Source organism: Lethenteron reissneri, chromosome 9 (genome assembly GCF_015708825.2).
Source record: "Lethenteron reissneri isolate LAM-NWPU_2019-01 chromosome 9, ASM1570882v1, whole genome shotgun sequence".
NCBI lineage: Eukaryota > Metazoa > Chordata > Hyperoartia > Petromyzontiformes > Petromyzontidae > Lethenteron > Lethenteron reissneri.
In genome coordinates this window covers 6456919-6482508 of record NC_083787.1, presented here as the reverse complement: position 1 = coordinate 6482508, position 25590 = coordinate 6456919, and the positions used below count along the sequence as shown (strand labels likewise).

Here is a 25590-nt window from a genome sequence, read left to right as displayed (position 1 = left end):
TTGCATACGTTTTGTTCATAAATATGTAATCCCTAATTGTGGCGTACATATCGTCCGTTGGAAATGACTAAACTTTGCGTTGCTCCCATATGTAATCTTTTATTTTGGCACTCACCCCATGAGTGGTCGCAGCACGTGACGTCTAGAAATATCAATCCCATGCTTCTCCCTTGCTGTAACCTCCCCCCCCCCACACACACAACTAAAACCGCCCAGCCCTCTGGCCAGCACATACAAATCGCCCTCCAGCTCACAGCCGACTCATCTTGTCTCTTTGTCTCCCGGCTTGCTGGCTGCCGTCCCGTATCCCTCCTGCAAAAAAGCCAAATGGGTTTCTCCAGGCTCTGTGTCGTGCTCGCTGCGGTCTCCCTCTGCTGCTGCGCCGTGCCCTCGTTTGCATCATGCAAGAACGAGACGCGTCAAGACGAGTCGCCTGGCTTCGTGTTTAGAATGACGAAAGCCGCCACCAATTTCCGTGAGTTGTCTGCGTGTGCGCGCGTGTCGGGGGAGCGGTGGTGGAGCGGCGAGCGCGCTGCCCCACGAACCTGGCCACCCGAGTTTGACTCCCGCTCACGGCGCAAAAACAGGATTATCTGAGCCGGTCGTGGGCCTCCACTAGGTCGACTCGGCCTCAAACGAGTTCCTGGTGTGAAGTGTAAACATCGCCGCTAGGGAGACAAAGGCGGCCGGGCGTGGTGCTGGCCACGCCACCCACTCGTGTGGCCGTGCCGGTATTCATAGGTGCTCGCTAACAGCACTTGCCCCGACAGTTCGTTAAGGCTGTACGGGGCATCTCTGTCTTTGTAGGTGTGCGTTGTCTCACGCGCTGTGCATGTGCGGGTGTAACAACTTCGCCGCGTTCGTTAAAGGAATGTTAAGACTGGGAAAATCAAAACTCAAGTAAATTTGCGCTTTATTTTTTTGTTGTACGTGCAGAGACAAACTCTTGGCCTCAATAGATATGCAACGGCTGCACTGCGCACGAATTAGCTCTGCATGGCAAGGGTTCTGCTGTTCTCCGTTATAATGTTTGCGGTGATGTAAGCGGCAGAATTGTTCATCCGGGTTGATGAGAGTCCCGCTAAATTACAACCTTCATGAATTGAGAGAGGATGAAGTCAACAGATATCTATGAAGAGTCGCGATGGTTTCATCGAGTAAAGTTTTTAATATATATGTGCAGTTTGACACGTAGGCTTTCGCGACCAAAATCATCCACAACATGGGTTTTTTTGGGTTAGATCGCGTAAATATAAATGTGTCGTTAAACCCGCCACCACCACCCGACACAGCCAATTAATTGTAATTATTGGCAAAACGTCGGACTCGGATTGTAAATGTTGTGGATTTACTCTCCAACACACCGGTGTGCTGTACTAGTAACGAATTGGCCACGTTCTGTTAACGTGACAACCCTTACTAGTTGGCTGTGTCGGGTGGTGGCGGGTTTAACGACACATTTATATATTTACGCGATCTAATAAAAAAACTATATTATGGATATATGTACACATGTAAATAATGTTTTTTTTTTATTACAGTCTACTAATAAACAGTTAACAGCTGACTCTCAAATGGGAAGTGCATATGTAATGAGGAAACAGAATTGGACATAATCAACGTTTTTGGGTTTAGATCGCGTTATTTATAAATGTGTCGTAACCCTCCACCACCCGACACGGCCAATCAGTAAAAAAGTGTCACGTTGACAAAAGACAAATAGTTCACTGCTTTAGCCCACTGGTGTGTTGAAGCGTGAAACCACAACATTTACAACCTACGTGTTAAACTGAGAATTGGACAATTAGTATTGCGAATGTTATCAGCTGAGGGTGCATTCAATTCACTAAACCGCTTCTCTGGTTACATTTAGTCGGGGAATAAAATATGTTTGAGTGATTGATGCTGCGTTGGCAGCGGTGCACAAGCTCAACTTGGAAAAAAAAACTCTTCAAGAACACTGTATCCTGAAAAGGAAAATATGCAGGGTGCTTAAAAATGTTTTAACACTTCTGAGATTTTGCAACAATAGACTCTTTGACTTATTGAAGCTATTAACATACATTTGTTATCATATTACAGTGTATTGTCCGTTCTTTTTCCATTAAAAACGATAGTCCCATGTAAGTGTTAAAAATATTTTTGGAACAACAACAACCGCCATTTGCCACTAAGTGGCGGTGACGTCACCACGACGCTTGTGCCAGGCTATGTGCACGTTGAGGCCACGTGAAGTGTCGAAACGCCCGCTGGCACGAGGTCACGGGGCAGACCCAGATGCCAAGGGTCGACTGACTGGAAGGATGCACCACCTGTGCCCTCTACTGTGCCAAATTGTTGTGCTTTAGCCACCTGGCGCTCCGCTCGTTATTGTGAGCGTCGCTCCTCCGCCCTCCGTTGTTGTTGGAGGGCGACTGCCCAGTAGCGTCCTTCACGGGTCTCCTCCACAGAGGCCGATCTTGACACCACTGGTACCAGTCATCGGCAAGTCCACTCAGCTCCACATCCTCCTGTACCACATCACTCCGTCTCTTCTTTAGCCCGTGCCGCATCTTTCAGCCTCCCATTGTATCTGTACCAAATGGAAATTCCTCCGGTACAACTATTGAAGAATTCACGAACTACGTGGTCTAAATAGATTTTAAATAATGTGGGAGCCAGAGGACATCCCTGTCGCACCCCAAGGTGTACAGGGAGTGGCTCCGACTCCCAGCCACATAGTTTTACCCGGGCCCGCTCACCATCATGAAGGTCCTTAATGATCGTGAGCAGAGTGTCAGGGACTCCGAAAGCACGAAGAGCAACCTAGAGCCCAGGCCTACTGATGGTATCATAGGCCTTGACCAGGTCAATCAAGCAGAGATGTAGGCATTGGAATTTCCTACATTTCTGCTGTGGCAGACAGACAGAAAATATGGCATCTGTGCAGGACCGCCCTTTCCTGAAACCGCATTGGGGCACCGCAAGCCTCTCCTCAGAGTGCCTAGCAAGGTGATGTTGAATAATCCTTGCCAGGACCTTTCCCGGCACACTGAGGAGTGAGATGCCCCTGTAGTTGTTACAGTCTGTGTGGTCCCCACTTCTTGAAGAGAGAGACCACCAGGGCATCCTTCCATTACAAGATTAACATGAACGTTGGTAAGTTTTTCAATACACACCCTTTTATTTTCACTCAAAAGTAGAAAATACATTATTTTGACATCAATACAAATTTGATGGGCTGAATATAAGTAGATGTTTTCCATGCAATACGTTTAATTTTCTTCATGCATGTCATCCACTTTTATTGAGCACATCAAATTTGATTAATTCTGGGGTCAAAATAATGTATTTCCCACTTTTGAGTGCAAATGAAAGTGTGTGCATTGAAAAACTTTCTTTTTTACCCTAATATTTTTGTTTTCCTTCAAGGCCGTGTTATTGGCGAACGTGCTTGAGTGTTTATGGCACAGTTCAAGACAACCAGACAGCTTAAAACTTTTTTTTTTTGCAATCGCCTTCGGCAAACTTTCACCGTGACAGCAGCACTCTTAATAACGACGCCAGATTGGGTCATCTAATGATCGACGTTCTGCCACTCGACGATTCCCCTTATTGAGGAAAGCCCCGTCGTGGGCTCTTCTCTCTTTGCTCCTCCGCACAGTGAATGAGGAGATCATCGAGGTGATCCAAGTGGTCCTCAAGAACACCACGTTCCCCAGCGTGCAAGACAACTCTCCCATCCCCTTCATCGGCACCGTCTACTACTCCCTCACCGAGTGAGTGTGCCCGCCCTCCGGAACAACCGGCGTGGAGAGAGGCGTTTTTGTTGTTCTTCTTCTTCTTGGTTCTTTCGGTAAAGTCACGTAGAAGGGAAGTAATAAAATAATAAAAATAAAACATAATAAACTAATTCTCACGACGTTTCGGCCACAACGCAAGCAGCCGTCCTCAGGTGAAAACCAGGTCCGTCGAGGCGACAGAGTCTGAATGAAACAGCATACGACTTTACCGAAAGAACCAAGAAGATGAATCCCTGCAGTCACGAAAGCTTTAAATCGAAATTGTTGTTATTTGCATCGGTTTCATTTTTGCTTGATACCTCGCAGAGAACGCGTCCCAAATGGACAATAACAGACGGCTGGCATTTTTCGAATTAGAGACAGCTGTCATTTCCTGCCCTGCTCCCCCCCCCACCCCCGCCTCGTATGATCCATGTCTTCCTACGCTGCTCTTCGCCATCGTTCAAATCACTCTCCTTCTCGAATCACCTGTGGATTGGTTTGCCCGTGCCCAGCTCAGTCCAACGCTACTCCATTAAATATTAACCTTTGGCTTGTTCTAACCCTGCTCCTCCGCGTATGGCACCACCTCATCCCTTCCTGCGTTGCACTTCCACTCGTTGAGCTGCTGCGCAGCAACACTTCAGTTATTTTAAACTCTTTATCTGCCCTTGGCATCATCATCATCGTCCTTTATACCACATCAACCATGCAAGTACACCTTGAGTCGCCAGAGCGAAGCGATGTCTGTAAAACCACGACACAGGAAAGGGACTGAACACCAAATGCAGTCTTCCCAAGTAGTACAATATTGACTTCCCACCGGTGTTATCCAACTTTTTTTTCCCTCTGGCGACCCCCCCCCCCCATTCCCTGTGCCCCCCGCCCCCCAAGCACACCTCGCCCTGCTCTCCCCACCCAGGTTACCCAGGCCAAAATACACAGAGAGGTCACATTACCCACGCCTCCGGTCAACGCGGTGTCCGTAAGGCGTTCGTACCGTGCCGTCTTCAACCATGCTTCGTTTTGTCACCGCCACGTTGCGCCGACGTTCCCTGCGGCAAATTCGAAATTTATCCTGCACGGTATCCATGCCGCAGCCTGCGCCCCCCCCCACCTTCCCCCCTGAGTGGGTGCGACCCACGTGTTGAGAAGCTCTGCAATATACACGGCGCACGAGAGAGCAAGATTTGAAAAATAGAAATAGTGTGTTCTCATAGACAGCCACGACCAAGCAAATGAAAACGTGAACAAAAAACCAAGCGAAATTAAAAAAAAACGATTAAACCAAATAAGAAATGGCTCAAACAACAAATGAGTCCATTAGGTCTGCACATGTCAGACCACAGTCGCGACTTGCCAACCAAGCCAAGAGATTCATCTTCTTGGTTCTTTCGGTAAAGTCACGTAGAAAGGAAGTAATAAAATAATAAAAATAAAACATAATAAAATAATATTTTATGTTTAATTTTGATTATTTTATTATGTTTTATTTTTATTATTTTATTACTTCCCTTCTACGTGACTTTACCGAAAGAACCAAGAAGATGAATCCCTGCAGTCACGAAAGCTTTAAATCGAAATTCAAGCCAGGAAACCTTCACAGGAGGCAGCGGTGGAGTGCCAAAAAGTTACCACTCATTCATATCAATCGGTCCCACGTGCCCATGGGTCGGCATGACTTTCAAAGGAGGAGAAGAGCCATTTCCTTTGTTTTTGTCTTTCACCCAAATAGTTTCAAGTGCCGCATCACGCGCAGAGCTACTTGAACACACAGACACAGCAGCAGCAGGTACTACAGCAGGTTAAAAACACATTGTCACTTAAATACACAAAATAGGTGATGAAATGAATTGCTTCTAGATTTGAAGCTTTCGTGACTGCAAGGATTCATATTCTTAGGTTTTTTCGGTAAAGTCACGTAGGTAAAACATCAAAATTAATAAAAATAAAATAAAATAAAGATCACGACGTTTCGGAGGCAACACAAGTCTCCGTCATCAGGTGGGACCGTCACAGCCAGGTTAGCTGCATCAAGTGAGGCAATGATTCAAGATGTAATCCCTTATAAGCGAGTTGAGGGGGGAGGAGAAGGGGGGGGGAGCTCATCAGAATGTGGTACGTTCCATTCATTGGCTACCACATTCTGATGAGCTCCCCCCCCCCCCCTCTACGTTAACTTATACTGGTAGGAACCTCCTGGTTACACCAGCCCACAGGGGATTATTGTGTCCGTCGTGCAGGGAGGGGCTGGGTGGGGAGGGAGGGGCTGGGTGGGGAGGGTGGGGCTGGGTGGGGAAGGTAGGGTTGGGTTGGGCGGGGAGGGTGTGGAGGAGCTGGGTGGGGAGGGAGGGGCTGGGTGGGGAGGGTGGGGAGGGGCTGGGTGGGGAGGGTGGGGCTGGGTGGGGAGAGGCTGGTCACCCCGTGGTGCCCTTATAAAACTCAACGTTTAACCTACTCACGCCGGCTTGTGCCCACCCTCACAGTCGGGCATATTTGCGGAATACACCACGCCGCCGTTGACCCTGGCCATTGACCGAGCAACCCAACGTTCCTACCAGCTCCCTCCGCAGGAATGTGTTATTAAAGTTTTAAGTTTTTTGTTTTGTTTTGAACAGCTGCCCGCAATGGGGGGTTAGCCAAAGAGCCGCAAGGGGAAACCCAAAGAGCCGCCAGGTTGTTCCGGAGCCGCAGGTTGCCAACCCCTGAACGTGACCAGGGTGGGACTCTCTCCGTGCCCCCCCCCCCCCTCTCCTCTCCCTTGTGCTTGCAGTCTCCGCATCACCAACACCGCGGTGGCGCAGAGCGAGATCGTGCTGCTGGAAGGCTACGGGTTGTCGTTCTACGGCAAGGACATCGAGATCGTGGTGCAGGGGAAAGTCTCCTACGAGTACCGCTCCTGGCTGTGAGTGCATTTTGTGATCTCGCGAAATTTTTCAAGGGTTGCTCATTGGTGACATTCTAAGTGATACGCATGCCGTGTCAACCCATACGCTTTACCCGTATTCTTGTACAGGGAAATTGAGATTTCAGGTCGATACGGCGTACGGCCGTTTGAATACGGGTAAAAAAAATTGTCTATTTTTTTGTGTTTCTCCTTTGTGATGGGACTTTGTAGGATGAACGTTGAGATGTATAAGGGGCACGGGGTGACCACTAAGGTCTGAACTGGTCCGTAATAAGGTAGGGCACTGATAAGGGGTTGACAGGTATGCAGTTGTAGCTCGTCAGATACCTCCAGTCTAAATGAAGAGTCTGAATGTTTAGTTTAACTTCAGCCACACCAGGAAGGGAGGATCCTATTGAGGGTCTCGTACCTCCGATTAGCAAGGTTGGCTACGTACGGTGAGAAAGACGTTGAACACACACATTTTACAAACAACGTCTCTTTTCGATTTAAAGCTTTCGTGACTGCAGGGATTCATCTTCTTGGTTCTTTCGGTAAAGTCACGTAGAAGGAAAGTAATAAAATAATAAAAATAAAACATAATAAAATAATTCTCACGACGTTTCGGCCACAACGCAAGCAGCCGTCCTCAGGTGAAGACCAGGTCTGTCTCCCCGACAGACCAGGTCTGGACGGGTGCTTGCGTTGTGGCCGAAACGTCGTGAGAATTATTTTATTATGTTTATTTTTTATTATTTTATTACTTCCCTTCTACGTGACTTTACCTAAAGAACCAAGAAGAAGAAAACAACGTCTCTTTTTGCGAGGCAGGTATGGTTATGCCTCGACCGATAACGACGGCTGCATATGCTGTGTGTTGTTTCAGAACTTCGTACGTGTCGAACAGGACCATACTGTTCACCGTCTATACCAAAACATCGCTCAACATCACCTCCCGCATCTGTGAGTACTTGAAGGCCTGCGGTATTTCAAACAACATGCAAGAAAAAAAAACGTCTTTTCTCAGCACTCGGCCTCTGTATACAGGGTGTTTCAAAAGATGGACCCAATTTCAAAGCAGTATATTTCACGATGCCAACATGTTACAATTACAGAAAAAGTTACAAACTGTTTAATGATTTATCAAGTTTTACTAGCCATTTTATAAATGCTCTATGTGCCCTCCACCTGCTGTACAGACAACATCGAGACGATAGTTGAATTCGTCCCAAACGCCTCTCAAAGTGTCTTCTTACACTGAAGTCACCGCTGCTGTGATTCTGTTTTTGAGGTCATCCAGATTAGTCGCTAATGGTGGCACAGAAACACAGTCTTTGACGTATCCCCACAACAAAAAGTCGCAGGGTGTGATGATGTCTGGGGATCTTGGGGGCCAAGAGTGTAGCGCCAAGTCTTGGGGTCCCGTGCGACCTATCCAACGTTGAGGCAGTGTGTCTTTTGCGAATGACTGAGGCTAGGGGCTGTTTGTGCGCTGGCAGAGGCATCTAACGGTAATCACTCTATGCCCCGCCCTGTCAAGTGGTAAGAGTTTCATTCATGGGCGGGTGGTGGTGGGTTTAGTGACACGTTTATTTATTTACGCGATCTAACACTAAAACAGCTGTACTGTATTATGAAAGCTAATAATGTTACGTCAACGCTCTTTAATGCTCGCCGACTCTTGCCCGATTTGCCCGCTCATCAACGGGAATGGTTTTCACTCTTGCCCCTCACTCCCCCTCCCCCCCAGCTTCCCCCAATGGGACGTTCTTGATCGAACCGCCCTCGTGCCATCTGCACATCGACGATCTGCAGTTACGCCTCGCCAAAAACGAAAAGTGAGTGGGCTCCCCGTGGCACGCCAGAGATTCCCACCATCCGTAGCTACTACGTTGCCCTTTTCTACTTTTTGATTTTTTTTTTATTAACCCGTAAAAACAAAGTTTTTCACTATAAATCCTTTATATGCGTGGCGGCGAGAGTCCTCTCGTCCTCTGGCTTGAGATGGCTGCCATCTATGGGTCAGATGATTGCATGGCAGCATTAGGCAATTGGTAATTAAATATAATATTTTTGTCCTAAAAAGTGTAAAATTTTGGGAAAAAATGTCACGAACATTAATTGTCACGCACAACGAGTATGTGTGGAAAATGTCAGCTCGATTGGATCACGGGAAGTGGGTTAAAAAACGACCTTAAGATTTGCACGGTCGTAAGCAAGCAAGCAAGTGAACTTAATATAAAGGATTTTAAAATGTTTCCAGGTGTAAGGCCCACTGAGCAACAAGTGATAGCTCAACGAATTGGCCTAAATTTTGATTTAAAGCTTTCGCGACTGCAGGGATTGATATTCTTGGTTCTTTCGGTAAAGTCACATAGAAGGGAAATAATAAAACAATATAAATATGAAACAATAAAAATTCTCACGACGTTTCGACTGCATTTCACACCTGACGATGATTGCTTGTGTTGCAGTCGAAACGTCGTGAGAATTTTTATTGTTTTATATTTATATTATTTTATTATTTCCCTTCTACGTGACTTTAACGAAAGAACCAAGAATATGAATTGGCTTAACACGTGGAAACGTATTGCAGCCAAATACTCGAACCTCACGTTTCTACATGTGGAGGTAAAAACCGGAGGACCCGGAGAAAAGTACACGCGACTACTGGGAGAGACACGCAAACACCAAATATACAGCAGGCGTCAGGGTCTGGATCGAACCCACGACCTCATGCATACCAGGCGAGGTAGTTAACATCTCATCGCACGGCATGGGGGTGCCTTCCCCGGGGAGGTGGGTTATCAAAGGGCGGCAGGGCTACGGTGACATTACTGGATCTGGCGGTGATGCTGGGACGCTGCCGAAGTTGGTCCCCTGCCGTCTCGCCGTGGCGGGCGACGCTCACGTTGTCCGTTGTTGCCATGTCCCTGCAGCCTCGGCATCCAGTTCCTGGGAGACATGTTGACCATTCCCATCCGCCAGCTGCTCCGCATTCAGGTGATTCTTGCACTCACCTTTCATCGTCTTCATCATCATCATTGTCATCAGCGTGACCATATCATCAAAGTCATTGTCATCATCAGCATTATAATCGTCGTCGTCGTCATCATCATTGTCATTTTCATCGTCATGATGATGACAATATTGTCATCACCATGAGCATGATTATCCTGACAGTAAGTATCCTCATTGTCATCATCAGCAATATCATCAACAGTAGTGAGAGCAGAAGTGGCATTCTGATTATCATAATCGGCAACAGTGGCATTATCATTGTCATCTACAAGAAATCATATCTTATATTTATATATCACGCCTTTATCCAAGCTGCTTTACAAGCGTTATGAGTGGTACAGTGAGGGTAGATAAAGGTGATATGTGAATAGCGATGGGTATGGGGAGGTAGGTTCGTGGGTACGGGAATTACGGGGGTACCCAGGGATGGTGGGAAGGATGGGCCAGGGAGAAGAGGTGGGTGTCTTGAGAGGGGGGGGGGGGGCAGAAACTCGACAGGGAGGAGGGTGCTTGCTTAGTGTGGAGGGGAAAAAGAGTGGACATGGGATTGTGCACAAGGAGAGGGGGTGGAACGGTTAGGAGTAGGAGAGACCAGCAACACTTTTCGTGCACACGTGGTCACGCAAGTATGACATACACCGCAATGACAATCTAACTTTGTCATCCGTTTAATGTCTGTGGACATTTTTTTGTTTTACTAGGTTTGCAGTGAACTTCGAAACGTCGGCAAAGAGCTCTCTTTTCGGTTGCAAGCGCAAACAGGTAAAAAAAAGGAAATTGTTACAGTGGCAGAAAACACTACATTTGGAACTGCACAACCCTATTTGTAAACCCACTGCTGGATAAGGGCCTCCCCAGCGGTGTTTTGACCATGTACCGAGCCATAGAGTCTGTTAAGGACTTATCAAAAACAACATCTGGCCGAGTGGCGATGTGCATAGAATGTCCATGCAGGGGCCAACTCAGCCCATCATCTCTACAGGTTTAATAAAAATAATGCCACGATGAAAAGTCAATAGAGGACTTCCTATGAGAAAGAAATAACTGGTCCTTGACATGGTAATAAGTAATTTCCAGCACTGGTAATAATACCGCACCCAGTACACCACATCCGGGCACCGCGGTGGCAAGATGTTAACTACCTCGCCTAGTATGCAGGATGTCGTGGGTTCGATCCCAACACTAACGCCTGCTGTATATTTCGAGTTTGCATATTTTCCCATGGTCGCGTGGATTTTTCTCCGGGTCCTCCGGTTTTTCCCTTCACATTCAGAATCAACATGCGTTTAGAGTATTTGGCTTCTATAAATGTCCACGCGATAAGCCACTTCGTTGAGCTATCATTTTTGATAGCCAGGTTGCTTCTGAAAAAAAATGGGCCTTACCTGGTAAAAAAAAAAATTAAGTTCATAGTTTTTTTTTTACCCAGTATACATTTCACTATGCCTGTGGGCACTAATCACGTTGCCTACTCCAATCTGCCAGTGAACCTGGGCAGTATTCAAGTGAGAATTCGAGCCCTGCCCACAGCAATGAATCTGGTTTTGTGGCACGAACAAAAACTCTTCGGGGAACCGTTTGCACCACCCCCCGTTGTCTCGCGTCGCAGACAAACTGACCCTGGACGACAGGAACGAGCTGGACGTATCGCTGTTATCGTGTCCCCTCATCACGAGGGACTACATGGAGACGCGGCACAAGGTACAGGGGAGGCCGACCGCCGACCGGTGGCGTTGCCGCTGACCGCAGCGGTGACCGGCCGTTAAAGGCGCTGGCCCGAGCGGTGCCTTGCACTGCCGTTGCCAACCGTTCTAATGAGGAATTGGCTGCGTCTCTTCTGCTAGTTTCACGCGGCACTGTGGGAAGTGATTTGCGTGGATTCCATATCGTCTCGTCTCTGCTGCCCACATCGAGAATGGTGCCACCTTATCAGGGCATATTCCAACTACGGAACAAAAAGGACATCTTTCTCACCACCATCGTCCATACAACTGCCTTAACGGAAGCACAAACAACAGGCCTGTGTCCTATTCAGAGCAGATACGTAGAACACTCAGAAATGCTGTGATTAATGCTTAGGTGCTGGAAGTTTGTTCTCAATGTGGTGCCTTGAAAACACTGAGATACGTGTAGATAGTTGGCACCATTGCACATGATCTGACTGGGCTCTGCTGTGGTTGGAATGCTTGATACGTGATTGTGAAGATTGCAAATCAGCTTGTCAGCTGACTGTGTCCACTATCTCTTCAGGGGTGATAAGATGAGCACCACTTTTTGAAAAATCAACATTTGGTCAAATTGACCTTCACCATAGCAATGTGGAATTTACACCATTTATCTAGGGCTGCCCTGTTATTTGTTTTTGTTAACTTTCACTTTGTTGATGATGATGATGATGGTGAAGATGATGATAATACGAATTATTACATAACCCTTAAACAAACTGCTGGACAAAGGACTTCTTGTGGCACGCGGGTCTCGGGGGTAGTTTGACGACACTTCACTACTCTGGCCATTGCTGACGTGGTCAGGAGTGAATCGAAACCACCTCGCAACCTCTCCCTCCTCCGCCCGCTGGCATTGCAATGCGACCATCGGTTCATCCGATCTCCCACACGCAGCAGGCCCTATCTCCATCCGTTCTTCCACATGCAGCAGGCCCTATCTCCATCAGATCCTCCACATGCAGCAGGCCCTATCTCCATCAGATCCTCCACATGCAGCAGGCCCTATCTCCATCTGATCCTCCACACGCAGCAGGCCCTATCTCCATCTGATCCTCCACATGCAGCAGGCCCTATCTCCATCAGATCCTCCACATGCAGCAGGCCCTATCTCCATCCGATCCTACACACGAAGCAAGCCCTATCTCCATCCGATCCTACACACGCAGCAGACCCTATCTCCATCCGATCCTCCACACGAAGCAAGCCCTATCTCCATCTGATCTTCCACACGCAGCAGGCCCTATCTCCATCTGATCCTCCACATGCAGCAGGCCCTATCTCCATCAGATCCTCTACACGCAGCAGGCCCTATCTCCATCTGATCCTCCACATGCAGCAGGCCCTATCTCCATCTGATCCTCCACACGCAGCATGCCCTATCTCCATCCGATCCTCCACATGCAGCAGGCCCTATCTCCATCTGATCCTCCACATGCAGCAGGCCCTATCTCCATCTGATCCTCCACATGCAGCAGGCCCTATCTCCATCTGATCCTCCACACGCAGCAGGCCCTATCTCCATCCGATCCTCCACATGCAGCATGCCCTATCTCCATCCGATCCTCCACACGAAGCAGGCCCTATCTCCATCCGATCCTCCACACGCAGCAGGCCCTATCTCCATCCGATCCTCCACACGAAGCAGGCCCTATCTCCATCCGATCCTCCACACGCAGCAGGCCCTATCTCCATCCGATCCTCCACACGCAGCATGCCCTATCTCCATCCGATCCTCCACACGAAGCAGGCCCTATCTCCATCCGATCCTCCACACGAAGCAGGCCCTATCTCCATCCGATCCTCCACACGAAGCAGGCCCTATCTCCATCCGATCCTCCACACGCAGCATGCCCTATCTCCATCCGATCCTCCACACGAAGCATGCCCTATCTCCATCCGATCCTCCACACGAAGCAGGCCCTATCTCCATCCGATCCTCCACACGAAGCAGGCCCTATCTCCTTCAAATCCTCTATACGCAGCAGGCCCTATCTCCACAGCGCTTCATCATGGAGTTTTGACAAAGGCCGGTGGTTCTCTGACGGTGGTGGCACCGCTGGTGCCGTGCGTTACGCGCGCAGGGCTGGATGATCCACAGGGGCGAGGTTCTGGGGCGGAACGGCAGCAGCCTCTGGCCGCCGCTCGACTCGGTGCCCACGGAGCGCATGATGGGCATGCGCATCGCCGAGAGCGTCCTCGAGTCCCTGGCTCACGCGTTCTTCCAGGAGAACCTCCTCAAGAACTTCACCTGGGACGACGTGGAGGTGCGCGTGTGCTGTGTGCGCATGCTGTGGTACGTGTCTGGGAAGTTGGGTGAGGCTGAGGACCACAGCCAGGCCCGGACTGGCCATAGGGCAAATGCCTGGCGGGCCGGTCCATTCCGAGAGCCGGAGGGCCGGTCTGTGTGGGGAAATCGCAAATGTGATCAGAGTAAAAAAATATGTATCTATTTTATCACCTCAAATGTGTACGCTTCATTTCTCATTTACGCTCTCAGTTGCCATGACGTCCCCATATTCCGCAGCTCCAAAAGATTCTTCCTCACCGGCCCATTTGTTTTTTGGACCCAACCCAAATGGGTCCAATGGGCCACTGTGTGTCTACAAATGCCTGGGCCGATGTTTTGTCCCAGTCCGTTACTGACTACAGCTGCTACCGACCGCGTGACAGAGAGTGTTGTGGCGAGAGTTTCTGCTCCACACACCTGATCACCTGGGTTTGGTTCCCAGTCGCGGGTTATATCAGCGGCGGTGAATATCTGAAGCGGTTTTGGGCCACCGCTAGGTTCACTTGGCCTTCGATGAGTACCTGATAGAGTGCGTAAACATCATCGTTCGGGAGACGAAGGCGAAAGGGCCTGGTGTGCCTGCTAACAGCACCTTTCCACAACAGTATGTTAAAGGCTGTACGGGGGATCTTTGTCTTTGCGACATGACCCCAGCGACCCAGGTTCTATTCCTGGCCATGAAACACATCATCAGTGGCATGTGGTATCTGACCTTGTCCTGGGCCTCTACTAGGTTGACTCAGCCATAAATAATTAACTGGTGTGGTGTGTGTGTGAACACAGGCCCCACCGTGTAATCTGCTGTGCTGGCCTAAATAGGTGCTCGCTAACAGTGCTCGCTAGGCGTTCGTCGAGAGTTTGGTATCCGATGGGTCAATCCATCTGCACGGGGATATTACTGGGGGTGGCTTTGTCACGGTAAACTATATTTAAATTCAGACTTAATTAAAGCGTTAACTGTAAGTGGATTTGTGTAGATTTGCGTGTGATTGCTTGCTTAGGCAAATATCAGTAAGGATGCGAATGCGTGTTTATTTATGGTTGCAATTGTTTATTTCCATGATATATTAAATATGTCAATGTATAAATGTCAGTACAGTGTAACTAAATAAAAACCTACGGTGTAACTGCCATTGGCCAAGCATCCGAATGTTGAAAATTAAAGAACTCAATTGGGATTTACACACAGCAGCAAAATCGGTTCCTTACTGCGAAAAACTTAACAGGTCCCTCCTGAAATTAGAGTTGAGACTCAGTGAGACTTCCCCGGGTAAACAGGCGTAGTGATAAAAATAATACTGTATCCTTATTATATGCCAAGATGTCAAATTTCACGAACACAACTGTAATTTTTTATTTATTGCAGGAGGTCTTTGGTTCAACATCAGATACGACTGGATTTTTGGAGTTCTGCAAAAAGGTAATGTGTTACGTAACAAATAATTAAGTATACTCTGCGTGTATGTATGTACGTGTAAGGGATGCATGCATGTATGTGTTTGGAGCGCTAGTGTAGCGTTGAGCGCAACGGTTATCACGCTGAGCTACGAACCCGGTGATCCGAGTTCGACTCCTGCTCACGGCCACCAACACCAGTGACGATTATCTGAACCGGTCCTGGGCCTCCCCTAGGTCGATTCAGCCTCAAATGAGTACTTGGTGTAGTGTGCAAATCATTGCCACTTGAAAGACAAAGGCGGGTGGATGTGGTGCTGGGCACCCACCCCCTCGTGTGGCGTGTCAGCCTTCATAGGTGCTCGCCAACAGCACTTGCCCCAAGAGTCTGTTCAGGCGAGAGGCAACCCCAATTAGGAAATAAATAAACACTCCCCAGGTCTAATGGCTCGTGAGTTCGAATGGCATGCCCGGCTCTCATTGGCATTGTCACAGCAGCAAACATACTGCGCGATGAACCCGGTGACCCGCGCTTTATTGCTGGCCACGAATAACATCAGCGGCGACTGATTTCCTACATGGTCCTGGATCTTTGTTTATTGCTGTTTGTGCAATATAACCACCCCAGCCATTCTACAATCATGAGCGAATGACCATCACCTTTGGTGCCTGTGACCAAATCACCCATAATATGCACTATCTCATCAGACATTGAAGGCTAAGCAGGTTCGAGCCTGGACAGCGCTTTGATAGGTAGCCACCGTATATACTCTTAGTTCTTTCGGTAAAATCACGTAGGTAAAAAAATGAAAATAAAATTAATAAAAATAAAATAAAATTATATATATTTTTTTTATTAATTTTAATTTCATTTTTTACCTACGTGACTTTACCGAAAGAATTAAGAGTATGAATCCTTGCAGTCACGAAAGCTTCAAATCTAGAGCCACCGTATACGTGTTAAAATAAAATCGGTGTACTGGGCTGCCGCAAGGTTACGTTGTGGGCAACAGAGGGCAGTGCAGCAGGACCCATTGTCGTACTGCTCTATTCTCCCACGCCAATACTCCCCCGTCTTCAACTCAACCCCCTGAGCAGCGTGGCGATGTCTGGCGAAACAACCCACGCGAATCGGACGCTCGTGTGTGGAGGCTCTCATCCAGCAGTGGATTTACGAAGCACGGCACGCACGTGTAGCCATTCTCTCCATGTGGTGACTTTGGCTCGGTCTGCCTGGGGCAGGTGCTGGTCCGCACAGGAGGCAAGGACAGTCTGGAGCAGACCCTGCTCACTGTGAGTAGCCCCCGGCCGCCCAAGCTGTCGTGCGAGCCGGCGGGCATCCACCTGTCCAGCACCATCAAGGTGGACGTCACCCAGGACGGGGGGCCCGTCCTGTTCAGCATACAGCTGGTGAGGAGGGTGCTGCGGTGGCAAGATGTTGACCGCCTCGCCTGGTATGCAGAAGGCCGTGGGGTTCGATCCCGACCCTGACGACGCCTGCTGCATATTTGGAGTTTGCATGTCTCTCTCTCCCCGTGGTCGCGTGGATTTTTCTCCGGGTCCTTCGGTTTTTCTCCTCCACATTTAGAATCAAGGTACGCTTAAGGGTATTTGGCTACTAAAGGTATGTATGTGTATGTACTTTGAACTTCTATAGCACCGTGCATAGACAACCGTGCTGATCGAAGGTGCAGCTCGTGCCGGGGGAAGAGGAATCCGGCGCGTCACTCGTGGGCAGGGCTCTGTGTGGCTCGACCGGGACACGTGTTGATCTGACGGACAGGAGTCGCTGAGAGAGAAAGAGAGAGGAGATCGACACTTGGTCACCTCCGATTAGCACGGTTGGCTATGGTGTGAAAAAGGTTCAGCGTGCATACGTACGTGCATGATCGATGGTGGTGAATTTGGTGATGAGAACAATTGACCGGCGTGGTTCAGTTTGGTTAAAGAACCAACCGTGACCGACAAGGCATGGAGACATCTTCATGTAGCAGTGGCTGTAGAAAGACAATGATAATGATAACAGTGATAACGGATGATAACTGATGATAATGGTGATAATGAGAATGATGATGAGTAAGATGATGATGCTGATAATGGGGATGATGTTGAAAATGAAAAAAAATTACGATGGTAATGGTATCAATAACGATGCTCATCATATAGTATACTTTATCTTGCCATCAAGTCTCTTATGCAAGGGTGACCTTTTACAAAGATAATGATGATGGTGGTGATGGCAGAGATTGTAACGGATGGTGACATCGATGGATGGATAGCAATGTTGATAATAATCATGAATTATAATTGGAGTGGTGACATTGACGATGATAGCATTGGGATGATGCCAATGATTATGTTAATGACAGTTACTTTCTTAGTGTTGTTCCATTCATCGCAACGTATGAATCCAGCGTTTTCTGCGAGCTCGGCAGGACACCCGGCGATTGCTCGCGAGTTCCCTCCGTCGACGGTTAATTTTTCTCCGTCCTAGTTCATCAAGACGATCTCCTTCGCGCACGCCATCACCGACGGCAGGAGGATCAACGGAACCGTGGACACGTAGGTGGCGCACCGACGCTCTCCCCCCCCACCTCCTCCTGCCAGCTGACCACACGGTCGCTGCACGTGTGGCTGGTCCCCTACCAGCTCGCCGTCGTGCGCTCGAGACGTACCAAATTACACGCACACGCACGTGGCCTGTCTGCATTGAACACGCACAGACACCAACCGTCGGCATTTCCCGAAGACGTGCATTGCGGCCCTCTTGGTCTTAGATCAACGTTTGAGCACTTTGTGAGCGACCGACTGCAGCAGTGGTGGTGAGCACTACGTCGGCACCACAATGCACTTCTTTGGCAAATGCTGATGGGTATTTTTTTTTCTCTTGCACAATGCGCACAGGCAGCGTGCTTTTTAAGACAGTTTTGCGTCTTGTTTGAACCTTGCGCGGCTTTACAGCCGGCACTGTTAAATTGTTACGCTGTTTTTTTTTTTGTTGAACCCAACACAGTCGTCAATAACACTGTGCGTGGCCTTTTAAATGAAAAGTATAATCATCGTAAAAGTATATCATCGGCAACGTTTCGGGCACTGGTCCTTCTCCACAGCGCATCGAAAGGGCCGATGTTTCCCGCGGCCAATAGGGAAGTCCAGCAGATGGCGTGGGGGATTCACGCTCTCCCCGGCCTCCGCCGCGTGTCTTGGATGAGCACTCTTCCCTCGAGCGTTTAAGTGTCAGTGTACTCAAAACGCGTCTGACGCAACATGCAGCGTCCGCTTGCAATTGCGATGATGACGATTAATGTGAGATGCAAGTTGAAATCTTACCATACGCACACGACCGCACGCGCATGCACGCACCTGCACGCGTGTGGTCGTGCGGTCACGTGAACGTATTGGCTGCACGTGTGATGAGCCACGTACGGCAACATTGCATGCCCGTCACCAATTGGATTTGGAAGTGGGGTCGTCGGATCACATATCTGAAGCCGCATTCATAACAGAATCAGTCAGGGAGAGTACGGTTGTTAAACGATAATCGGTAGCTAGTTTGAGAATAGATTACAGATTCAGAAAGTCAGGAGTTCGTGAGTTCTATCCCGGACCCTGTTGATTCTCTCTTCAACACACCAGTGGGCTAAAGAAGTGCATTATTTTGTCCTTTGAAAAACGTGACACATTTTTTACTCATAATCAACGTTTTTGGGTTTAGATCGCGTTATTTATAAATGTGTCGTAACCCTCCACCACCCGACACGGCCAATCAGTAAAAATGTGTCACGTTGACAAAGACAAATAGTTCACTGCTTTAGCCCACCGGTGTGTTGAAGCCACAACATTTACAACTTGAGTACGACGTTTCGCTGGTAATTGCATCCAGCATCATCGGGCAATTCGCCATTCTGGGCAATTCGCCATTCTGGCGAATTGCCCGATGATGCTGGATGAATTTACCTGCGAAACGTCGTACTCAAATTGTAAATGTTGTGGCTTCAACACACCGGTGGGCTAAAGCAGTGAACTATTTGTCTTTGTCAACGTGACACATTTTTACTGATTGGCCTTGTCGGGTGGTGGAGGGTTACGACACATTTAGAAATAACGCGATCCGACCCAAAAACCTATATTATGAAGTATAATTGGAGTCCACGTGATATCTCTCTCCCCATGGTGGTCGCGGGGATTTTTCTTTCGGGTGTTCCGGTTTTGCCCCGCTCCACATGATTAAAAAAAACACGAATTTAGATTATTTGTCTGCTACTACAAATTCCCACAGGCCGATAATCATATAAGCCACGATGACGAGCTAGCTTGTGGCCGGGTCGCCTCTGAAGAATAGCCCATATCTCAGTGGGCTCTACCTGGTAAACGAAATAGTTCAGTTTCGTTAACGCTGCACGCGTGCCGTATTACGCGGAAGCAGATATCGTGTTTTATTTTTCCAAGCGGCGGACGCTAATCCACAGTGACGGCGCGTGCTGCGTGTGTCCTTCTTTCTGCAGGTTCCGGGTCAAGAGCATCGACACGAGCATCCTGACGCCCGAGGTGCGCCAATGAGATCCCTCTGCCCAATTTGACCTCTTAAGAACCATATTCTTGGGTTTTTTCGGTAAAGTCACGTAGGTAAAAAATTTAAATTTAAATTAATAAAAGTAAAATAAAAAAATAAAAATCACGACGTTTCGGAGGCAACACAAGCTTCCGTCAATCGTGCTGTGACGGTTCCACCTGAAGACGGAAGCTTGTGTTGCCTCCGAAACGTCGTGATTCATATTTTTTTATTTTACTTTTATGAAGTTTTATTTTTTACCTACGTGACTTTACCGAAAAAACCTAAGAATATGAATCCTTACAGTCACGAAAGCTTCAAATCTTCTCTTAAGAACCCGCGGGGCATTCCAGAGCACCGCTTGAGACAGCCACCGATTTTAGCACGAAACCCGGCAAGCGACGATGGGTGTCGCACCATCATTAGACCTCCTTTGCCAGTACCAAAATATAATAATAGGGTTTTTCCCCTTTTTTCTGGCAACAAAACTGAAATCTTTTTACGAGGATTTATGTCTGCATTAACCACAATACTTGCAGTCCGCGTCCCGCTGCGCTGTACAAATACGGGGGAGACATGCAGGTCGAGAGAGAGGGTGCAGAAGATTTGTTTGAGTTGTTTGAGCTGGGAAGCGAAGGAGTAGAAGAGTCTTTAGGTCGGAGAGAGAGAGGAAGTCGAGATGACGTCATGGTTGAAGTGTAAGTGAAGACACTGCATAGGTTAGAGACGATCACAGTCATAAGCGGATATTAGTGGATTTACCAGGTAAGTGTTGTTGATTGTTGAATCTAGACAGATCAAGACATGAATCAATCACTGACCGGGATTTTCCCATTGCGAGTGGCACACACTAACCCCAGCCCAACCCGGCTGGATTATTGATTCATAACAACGGTAGCCTGTTATGCATTCAGTACTGTTATGAGACGGCGTTGATGATGCATTTGGTGATGATGATTATTATTATTTGCGCTTGTGTACCGCTGCCAACGCAGTTCGTTAATATTTTCGCAATTTTTTTTTTTATAATAATCTAATGTCACCGGTTGTCGTTGACCATCATTGAAAGCGAGGAGAAACAACGGGAGCATTTCTCTCTTTGCTGAGAAATCCATAAGTTTTTACAAAAAGATATCGGTGGTTGTGTCGAAAACCCGCGCCTCGGTTCCGTACATGATGGAACGCTGTTCTCGTGTCTGAGCGCAGGAGCTGGCCACTTTTCCAAAACTTTTGAGGAATTACGTGAAGACCGTAGCGCAGGAGGTCGTGTTGGAGCGTACGTCGTGCCGCCACCACCATGGCCACCACTATCAGCACCATCATCGTCATCATCATTGTCATCGTCGTCGTCATCATTTTCATCGTCCTCGTCATCATTTTCATCGTCGTCATCGTCATCATCATTTTCATCGTCATCATCATCGTCGTCATCATCGTCATCATCGTTGTCATCACCATTGTCATAATCCACAACAACACCATGGCTACCAAAAGGGTTTGAAAGTATTGGAGCAAAATTCCAAATGAGGCCTCCCTCTGAGGCCCCCTCAGCCCTTAATGAGGCCCCATGCTGCCCCCCCCCCAACTGCCCCCCACTCTATGGTCCTGAGCTACACAGCATACATGCTAATTATCACCACCATCTTTTTGGTTCTTTCAGTAAAGTCACGTCGAATGGAAATAATAAAATAATAAAAATAAAACATTATAAAATAATTATTGTTTTATTTTTATAAAAAAAACATAATAATTATTTTATTATGTTTTATTTTTATTAAAAAAACACAATAATTATTTTATTATGTTTTATTTTTATTTTTTTTTATTTTTTCCATTCTACGTCACTTTACCGAAAGAACCAAGAAGATGAATCCCTGCAGTCACGAAAGCTTTAAATCGAAATATCACCACCATATTTATCGATGGCATCATCATCATTGCCATTGCACGATCACCCACATCAACAGCAGAGCGTGCACACTATTTGCCTTTCACCACCACTCTCAAGACGACCACCGTCGTCAACACCACCACGGTGTCAGCGTGAACAAGCGCGTCTCTACACAAGCGCTGCATCACCAGCGGCGGTGGTGTTGGAACTCTTCGTGCGAACACGACACCGCGATTCCGTTGCGCTATCGGCTCTGTGCGAAGCGTCGCCGTTATTATCGTTACCGACCTCTCGTGACGCCCTCTTGTCTAGGTTTTGAACGGGAGGTTTTAGACTCCATAAACCACAACGGCATGGACGGCATATTGCTCGTCGACCCGGTCTTCAACACTCAGCACGTACGTGAACCCTCAACCGTGACGCTCTCGTTGCCATCACTATCATCACGCATGCATACCGTTAAGCATTTGAGAGAAGGATTATATTCTTAGGTTTTTTCGGTAAAGTCACGTAGGTAAAACCTGAAGACGGAAGCTTGTGTTGCCTCCGAAACGTCGTGATTTTTATTATATTTTTTATTTTACTTTTATTAATTTTATTTTTTTTACCTAGGTGACTTTACCGAAAAAACCTAAGAATATGAATCCTTGCAATCACGCTTCAAGCTTCAAATCTAGAAAGAAGGATTATAATCTAGCGGGTATATGACAAGCTAGCCCCCTTGAAGGGTATAATTTTAATACCACATATATGACTTTCAATACTATCTGTCATCCTCACTATAATGAGAGAGATTATATTTTCGTGCTTGGAAACTGACAATACACTAATGCGACGCGACCGCTGTGAATGCACAATGAATATTTATTCCACGAGGCTGTGAAAGGTTTCACGATGTCCGTGACTTACCGGCTGGCTTCTGGTGTCTCACAGGGTTACCTGCAGCTGGAGACGAACATCTCCATTGAGGATCACTTCTTTGCGAGGATCATCAAACAGAAGATTTACGGCTGAGCCTGTCGGAGGTCACGTGTTGATATCCCAGGCGGCATAAGGTGGGGGCGTCGCTCAACGTGTTAGAAAATCAGTCGCGGTCAATAGCCCCGTTGATCTGCCTCGCAAAAAGAGAGACGTTCGTATATTTGTGTGTTCAACTTCTTTCACACCGTACGTAGCCAACCTTGCTAATCGGAGGTGCGGGAACCTCAATCGGTTCCTCCCTCCCCATTGTGGCTGAAGTTGAACTAAACACTCAGACTCTTTATTTCGACTGGAGGTATCCGACGAGCTACAACTGCATACCTGTCAACAGCCTTATCAGTGCCCTACCTTATTACAGACCAATTCAGACCTTATTGGTCACCCCGTGCCGCTTATAAATCTCAACGTTCATCCTGTAAAGTCACATAAGGTAGAAACACAAACAAAGCGGCACATTTTTTTCCCTGCACAGGAATACGGGTAAATCGTATGGGTTGACAGGTATGCAACCAATGCCATTGATCACTCATCCTGTACTGCGTTGAACTCGTGATGCCATGACTGGCCCACAGGGGCGTCCAGGTGAATGCAAGTGGCTCCCTTGTGCACTTTCTTTGCCCTCCACATTTAGAATCAGCATGCGCTTGAGACTATTTGGCCCCTATAACTTTGCACGTGATAAGCCACTTTCGTTGAGCTATCGCTTGCGGTCAGGTCGCTTCTGAAAAAAAGATCTGTAATAGCTCAGTGGACCTTACTTGGTAAAATAAAAAAAATAGTTTAGTTCAAGTTCATCCAAGTTCATTTATTAGGTATAGCCCTGTGAGCCATTCGGATCTTGAATCGGGTGCAACCGCAACAAACAAAAAACAAAAACACGAACAAAAAACATCTTAAAGTGAATATGTGACTAAGTGCAAACAGAAATTCAAAGAAAAGACAGCTAAATATTGCAGAAAAAAATCACCGTACACCAACGCTGTGTGCAAAAATCCCAGTGGGATGCATTGAGTGAGAAAGCAGGCCCAGGGGGCAAGCCTCCTTGCTGCCGCGTTAGCCGAACGAGGCTGTGGTAGGGACCTGGGCCCATTGAATGGGGCCGGTGCCAATGAGGTCTCTTTTGCAAAGCAGACAACGGTTCATCTTCTTGGTTCTTTCGGTAAAGTCACGTAGAATGGAAATAATAAAATAATACAAATAAAACATAATAAAAATAATTCTCACGACGTTTCGGCCACAACGCAAGCAACCGTCCTCAGGTGAAGACCAAGTCTGTCGGGGAGACACCTGAGGACGGCTGCTTGCGTTGTGGCCGAAACGTCGTGAGAATTATTTTATTATGTTTTATTTTTTTTTTTTTTTTCCATTCTACGTGACTTTACCGAAAAAACCAAGAAGATGGATCCCTGCAGTCACGAAAGAAGCTTTAAATCGATATACAGGCAACAGTTGTTGACGTTTCCATCATGGGGTACGTTACGACCCCGCGAGTTACTCAAGCGCAATATTCATGGCAATCATCGCCCCCTGCTGTGACAATTTGGCAAGAGCCACAGGACATAGACTTTCCTGGATTAACGAGCGTAATAATAATGATGATGAAGCTTTTATAAAATGTATTGTTGTATTGTTATATAATAACAATACAACAATACATTATAAAGCAATAACAATGTATTGTTATTGCTTGTATTTAGAACATTCACCGTATATGTGATTATTTTTTATATATTTTATTTATGTTTTGTGATACGATATCCATCGAGGCAGGCTACAAGTTGTCACCGCTGCGAGCTATTCCACATTCCTATGGCGGGGCCAGTGCATTCTTCAACGAACTACCACCGATTTCCCACCACGTGTGGTGCAGTCTCACCAAATTGTGTTTAATTTACCTGACCTCAAAAGATAATGATGATGAGTTAACTATCACCAAGAATACGCCCAAGACTGTTTCGTGTGCTGTATAATGATTAAGTACCCTACTTGTTAGAAAACATATACACAGTAGCATCATTATCGTTATGTATACACCAATATGCCTTTAACCAAATCACTCTGTGCATGTATGATATTTTCAGATCTCAGAAGCTAAGCGGGGGGTTGATACTTGGATGGGAGACTGCCTGGCCAATACCAGGCATTGTAGCCGCTGGCTGCAAGGTTGCCAGGAGGTGGCAGTACAGCAATTTTATTATCGAATCTTTGATTGTTACCCCCCCTGGAGCACTCGTGCTTTCTCCAGGCACTCCGATGATGTTGGCGCACACAACGCAAAACACTCGTTCGTGGCGTGTGCCAAACAAACCCAACGCGAATCTCTCTTGAGACTCGTTTGGGGCCCTCCCTGGTGAATCGACGCCTGACACACACACACACGCACATCACGTGACTGTGCACAAGTGTAATTTCCTCTTAAAATAAGTCGTTGACAGCGTAGTGTCTTTCAACATAATCGTTTATTATAATTCAACCCTCTGTGTATTTTTCAGTGTACATATATATGACAACAGGTTAAAGTGATATAAGAATATATATATCACTGGTACAGTTATAAAACGCATTAAATATAGTATAACAGATATGCCATTGCGCTCGGGTTAGTTGCAAAAGCATGCAGGATCAGATTCGTATGAGCTTTAAATATCACTACGGTAATTATCAACACTTAACAAAGCACAAAAAACAATATTTAACATGCAACGGACATTCCCTTTTTTATGACAATAACTTATATTGCACCTCAATCCAGTATGAGTCCATTTAAAGTTCCAGTGTAGGCAGCTTTTGGAGGCTGCTCCCTCCCTATGGTCCGGTGGCCCAGAGTTGGGTTTTTGGGGGGGTCAACCACGGCACCCTGAGCAAGGCCACGTAGAAGAAGCCAAGCTGCAGTCACCGGCCACTTTGGTTCCGAGTCGTTCCGCTCAAACTTCGCCGCGCGATTCTCAATTTCGACGTCACTTTCGCTCGCAGTTTGTTCTCCGTTGTACGTTGTAAAATTGTCATTCACGTGCCAAGATATGCGATTAAATAATTGTGACCCCCCCCCCCCCGTCTCCGCCCGTGCTCGCGACTGGTTCCCGTGGCG

General features: G+C 47.3%; 1 protein-coding gene across 1 annotated transcript; it reads left to right on the top strand.

Moving 5' to 3' along the window:
* Positions 1-209: 209 nt before the first annotated feature.
* LOC133340494 (cholesteryl ester transfer protein-like) lies at positions 210-25553 on the top strand. Its single transcript, XM_061548788.1, has 17 exons — positions 210-475; positions 3644-3758; positions 6535-6666; positions 7535-7611; positions 8399-8486; positions 9588-9651; positions 10371-10431; positions 11279-11370; positions 13478-13660; positions 15050-15103; positions 16321-16488; positions 17573-17640; positions 19584-19626; positions 20837-20906; positions 21834-21919; positions 22455-22576; positions 24584-25553. The coding sequence occupies exons 1-16, from the start codon at positions 328-330 to the stop codon at positions 22533-22535; spliced, it is 1530 nt and encodes a 509-aa protein (XP_061404772.1). The 5' UTR covers positions 210-327; the 3' UTR covers positions 22536-22576; positions 24584-25553.
* Positions 25554-25590: the final 37 nt, after the last annotated feature.

Coding starts and splice junctions, on each gene's coding strand:
- LOC133340494 (XM_061548788.1), top strand. CDS start 328: ATGGGTTTCTCCAGGCTCTGTGTCGTGCTCGCTGCGGTCTCCCTCTGC. Junction 19,627..20,836: donor CGAGCATCCTGACGCCCGAG/GTGCGCCAATGA, acceptor GTCTGAGCGCAG/GAGCTGGCCACTTTTCCAAA. Junction 21,920..22,454: donor CGGTCTTCAACACTCAGCAC/GTACGTGAACCC, acceptor GGTGTCTCACAG/GGTTACCTGCAGCTGGAGAC.